Genomic DNA, 5,384 nt, shown 5'->3' on the forward strand with positions numbered 1-5,384 from the left:
AAGATATGCAGCCTCAAGCTTTGCAAGCAGTCCATCAACAACACTCTCTAGAAGATGATATTGCAAAATTAAACCTCGAGAGGCCTCAGTTATTTATTCTTCTACTATTCCTGGCTGGCTGCTTCTCTTTATTGCTGTTGAATCGACTTGTCGACTTTCACGTGCTCACAAGAAACGTATCTCAAAATAAAAAATAATAAAATAAAATATTGCTGTTTTAGGCTATTCAAAAAAAGAAATAACAAATAATAAAATAAAAAATGTTGCTGTTTTAGCCTATAAAAAAAAGAAATAACAAATAATACAATAAAATATTGCTGTTTTAGCCTATTCAAAAAAAGAAATAACAAATAATAAAATAGAAATATTGCTGTTGTAATAATTTTTTTATAAAAAATTATAAAAATAAAAATACTGATGTTGTATTCAAAATAAAATCAGTTATTTTGTATTATTAAAAAGATGAAATAAAAAAAGATTGGTCTTGTATAAAATAAAAAAGAAATATTGCTTTTGTATAAAAATTAAATAAAAATATGACTGTTATATATATATATATATATATAATATATATATAAAATAGTTCTCTTGTATAAAAAACAAACAAAAGAAATATTGGGACGAATAGAAAAAATATAGAAAAATAACACACAGGTATATCAGTAATAATTTGACGCAAAAGCTCCAAGCACAAATAATCGACAGGGAAAGTCTTAATTGCCCATGTCATTATTCAGGAGTTCTTGGTAAAGACAATTGATCTTTAAAAAAAAAAAAAATTCTATCTTTCCTTAAAGATCTATCGTTATCAGTGTGAAAATGCATCAAGAAATTAAACCATTTCAAGTATTCTGTGTCCCCGGCTTAACTTGTAGCTACGTGCAAATTATGTGTAAGTTATATATTTACAAAATATCAATGTTGTTATATCTTGACATATCAAAGTGTAGACTATGACATAAGTTGTAAGTTGCAAACTCTTCAAATGAAGTTTCGGCTGTTATGACTGGAGGACCGATAGATGGCGATGTTGGACTTGTGGCGCAAAATATCCAAAGAAGAGAAGGACTGGACAGCAGGCTCGTAAACAGAACAGAAACGCTGCTGGACTGTCATTTTTAATATTTCATTTAATTCCTCATTAGAGCAACTATAAAAAAACAGAAACGGTTTCCGGTAAGACGGCGCTTTATAGATTAATTGTTGTTAAAAGTCTCGAGCTCTTTGCTTTCGGTAACGTTAAAGTAACCAACTAGTTTATGCTGCATACATATATCATTATTACCACTTTAAAATCTATAATATATTCAATTTGATTTGTGATTTCTCTAATAATGTATGTATTTTTTCATTTATTGATCTGATGAATTATGATAATCAACTCAACTATAGTTTATGCTTTATACATATAGTAATATTACCACTGTAAGTTTGTAATATATTACATTTGATTTGTGATTTCTCTAATAACATATGGATGCACTTATTTATTATTCATATTCATCTTATTGCTTGTGTTAAAATCTAGAAAGATTTTGATTTTAGTAACTGCATAATTTCAATACTGATATTAAAGTATTTTATTGTGAAAGGTTGAAAGGTTTTTGATCTTTGGTCACTGCATTATTTCCAAACTGTCATTTCTATATGAATATGTTTTAATTGCTTGCTTATTATTTTATTGTGAAATAAATAAATGAATGAATGAGTCATTTTTTTCCAAACTGGTTTTGTATAAAGACTGATCATGGATGTACCAGAGGCCAGTCACTCTCAAGAAGCACCAGCAGATTCTGTAAACTCTTCACACGAGTCCAGCTTGTCCTTAACACCGCACATGTTGGCCAAAATAGAACGGAACAGACAACGGGCATTGATGCTCAGACAAGCCAGGCTCGCCAGTAGACCGTCTTCAGCTATAGAAGGCATGTGTTTGGAAACTGCACAACACATACAGTACTTGAAATTGCATGAATTTCGCTTATTTAAGATTGTGTACCTAATTTGATCATATACCATGGATTATAATAATCTGTCTTCCCTCAGGTGCTACTTGTGCTAAAGTTGCAAAAACTATAGACTCTGGTGCAGGGTTCTTTATTGAAGAGGAGACGGCAGAGGATGAGCAGCAGGAAAAGAGAGTGGTCCAGCAACCAGGTGACCAAAAATGGCATCGCATACATGCACACAATTGTTTTAAATATCCATTTTAATGAATTAATTAATTTCATGTAAGTGCTTTAACAATAAAAGCATGCTTAATGACTGTTACCTGCCCAATAGACATCCTTTATAATACTGAGTGACAAATTAAAACAATTTTATGTGTGTGTTTCAGCCCCAGTGATGGAGCCTGATTATCTGATGTGTGAGGAGTGTCAGAAGCCATTTATGGACTCTTATCTCAGCAACAGTTTTGATTTGTCTGTGTGTGATAAATGCAGGTATGTCATTCATTCTGTACGTGGTCACAGTGGGTTAAAACATACTGTTAAACTTGTTACAGAGAGTTTCCTGGCTGGTGTTGTTAGTATAATGTAGTTGTTTTTGTCTCAGTATTTCAGTTCCGTTTCTTTATTGTGTTTCCTGTGCACCTGCAGTTCAACAAGTGCTCAAAACAAGTGCTGTAATGTGTATGCGTAACTTATTTTATAATTGCATATGTTTGCATAGAGACAATGAAGTGAAGCACAAGCTAATATCTCGCACTGAAGCGAAACAGACTTTCCTTCTGAAGGATTGTGATCTGGATAAGAGGGAGCCACTGCTGCGATTTATCCTGAGGAAAAATCCTCACAATCCACACTGGGGAGACATGAAACTCTACTTAAAGACACAGGTAGGTTCAACATATCCTCAAGCCAGAGCTGTAAATATAACCTGATCTCACTCAACCCAGTTAAATTCAAATCCCTTCTAAGGATATATGAAATTAGTTTTTGTTTGTTTTTGAAAGAAGCTCCTATGATTGCCAAGACTGCATTTATTTGGTCAAACGTAGTAATATAGTGAATAGTATTGTGAAATATTTTTACAATTTAAATTAACTGTGTTCTATTTTAATATATTATAAAATGTAATTTATTCCTGTGATGTCAAAACTTTTCAGCTCTAAGCTTTAGTGTCACACGATCCTTCAGAAATCTTTCTAATATGCTGATTTGGTGCTCTAGTAACATTTTTATTAATTATTAATAAATGATTGTTATTGTATTAAATTATTGTTTTCAATGAAAACAGTTGTGCTGCTTAATATTATTTGTGGAAACCTTGATACATTGGTCAGGATTCTTTGATGAATACAAAGTAAAAAAAAACAGCATTTATTTGAAATAGAAATCTTTTGTAAAATTATGTCTTTGCTGTCTTTATTTACCTTGCTAAATAAAAGTATTAATTTCTTAATTTTTTATTATTATTCATTATTATTAATTATGAGCAAACATAACAATAATGACCATTACTATATTTAATAATTAACTATAAATCCAGAATAATAAATGTTATTATTATACCTAATGCATCAAATTAACAAATTAAAAATTGAAGTGGTACTATATCATCCAACGGAATTCTTATGTGTGTTTGGTTTGTTGATTTTTGTATACCATTTTGTTTTATTTTATTGAATGTTAAGGTGGAAAAGCGCTCTCTGGAGGTATGGGGCAGTGAGGAAGCTCTGGAGGAGGCCAAGGAGAGTAGAGAGGAGAACAGGGAGGTTCAGAAGCAGAAACGCTTTAATAAAAAGGTTAAAGGTATGAAAGCTGACCAGCCTAGTGCATTACTCTTAGACGGTCAGATTTAAAATGTGCGCTAAAATCTTTTTCCACTTGAAAAGGTTGTACACCTAGAGAGATAAATAGTAATTCACAAAATTCTCGTGAAACAAAATTAATTTGTGCACCTTCAAATGAACGAATAAACCGAGACTTAATTTGTTCACATGACTACATTTGGTCACATTGTGGAATTATACATTGCTCTCAATCTTCGTCTGGCTTTCAGAGCTGAGGCGGGCGGTAAGGAGCAGTATGTTTAAGAAAGATACCAGTATCCATCAGCATGACTACGGCCCTGAGGAGATTCTGGACGAAGAGGAAGATCTCTACAGGAAAGTGTGTCAAACCTGTGGACACGAACTCACTTTTGAGAAAATGTAAATGCGTCTTCAAACTACTGTACAGGGAAGAACCAGGTCCGGATGCAGGTCAGCGAAGAGTAATCCCGATCACGTTTCTGGTCCTCGACACATTCCTTTGGCTCGCAGTCCAGGTACCAATACAGGTTTGCATCAGTTTTCACTTGAACTTATCCGACACTCCTGTCCTAACCAACATAGTGGCGCTGTTTTGTTTTGATGCCTTCTGAAATGTAGAAGCATCAGCAGTAGCGTCAGATAAGAGTTTGCTGCACTAGATTTGATCAGAAGAGGGCACTGTAGAGCTACCATTTTGAGAAAACTGCAATCAAAATGATAGATGATGTAAGGTTGCGTTTTCGCCGTTTTGGGGAGAGTATACTGTTGAACATGTTCTATATCTGTGAAATGGAGAAGAAAAAATACTAAGGAAATATATGAAATATTACACCCTTTCAACTGTGTATTTAATATTTAGGACCTGACTATCAAAAACCTGCTCTTTCACATGTGATATTATTATAAATGACAAGGCAAAAGCACTAAATGGGCCAAAGTTGAGCTTGTAACAGGATCTCGTTTCTCAGTCTCCTACCTCGTAAAGTCCAGTGCCTGTTTGTTCGGCGAGGGATTTTGATGATTCCATACGTAGACTGAGAGATTCTCTCACGGTGTTGTGTTTCAGTCTCTCTGTGACTATTGAAAGTATCCGACAAGGAGCACAAACACACTCTTCGTCCTCACATTTCGTGCCAAGGTTGCTAGATACTTTTTTGCTGTATTATAAACAATGAACTTAGCCTATGAAATGTTTGTAATAAATTTTTTACAAATTAGAAAATGTGTCTCCATTCTGTGTTTACATTGTCCATTATCAGCTTTTATTATCTGATGTCTCAATGACCGCAAACATGCATATTATTATTCTTCAGGGACGCATATGATCGGACCAGCGACCACATGGCCACTTTTATCATGGCAAAGCTTGTGTATGTGAGTAAGAGTGAATGTGTGATCATTCCTTTTGTCATGATGTCCACTAAGGCAGGGTTTCACATGCCTTGCATTGCTGTCATAATTTGTGTTCGCCCTATATCTTGTTAGCTTTTTTGTCTCTATCCCATTTAGGCCACTGTAGAATATGACTAAACGAAGGACACCTCCTCCAGTAATATCCTATATTTATTTTATGATAACCTTCTAATAATATAATACAAATGTATATGTTATTATTGTTGTCAATGAA

The 5,384-nt window shown here is 33.6% G+C and overlaps 1 protein-coding gene across 1 annotated transcript; it reads left to right on the forward strand.

The window, feature by feature from the left end:
* Positions 1-1,075: 1,075 nt before the first annotated feature.
* Positions 1,076-4,206, forward strand: xpa (xeroderma pigmentosum, complementation group A). Its single transcript, XM_056264580.1, has 7 exons — positions 1,076-1,176; positions 1,741-1,925; positions 2,047-2,157; positions 2,339-2,444; positions 2,674-2,839; positions 3,638-3,755; positions 4,006-4,206. The coding sequence occupies exons 2-7, from the start codon at positions 1,748-1,750 to the stop codon at positions 4,158-4,160; spliced, it is 834 nt and encodes a 277-aa protein (XP_056120555.1). The 5' UTR covers positions 1,076-1,176; positions 1,741-1,747; the 3' UTR covers positions 4,161-4,206.
* Positions 4,207-5,384: the final 1,178 nt, after the last annotated feature.

This window comes from Rhinichthys klamathensis, unplaced genomic scaffold (genome assembly GCF_029890125.1).
Source record: "Rhinichthys klamathensis goyatoka isolate OS25496 unplaced genomic scaffold, OSU_Roscu_1.1 h1tg000222l_1, whole genome shotgun sequence".
In the NCBI taxonomy this organism is placed as follows: Eukaryota; Metazoa; Chordata; class Actinopteri; order Cypriniformes; family Leuciscidae; genus Rhinichthys; species Rhinichthys klamathensis.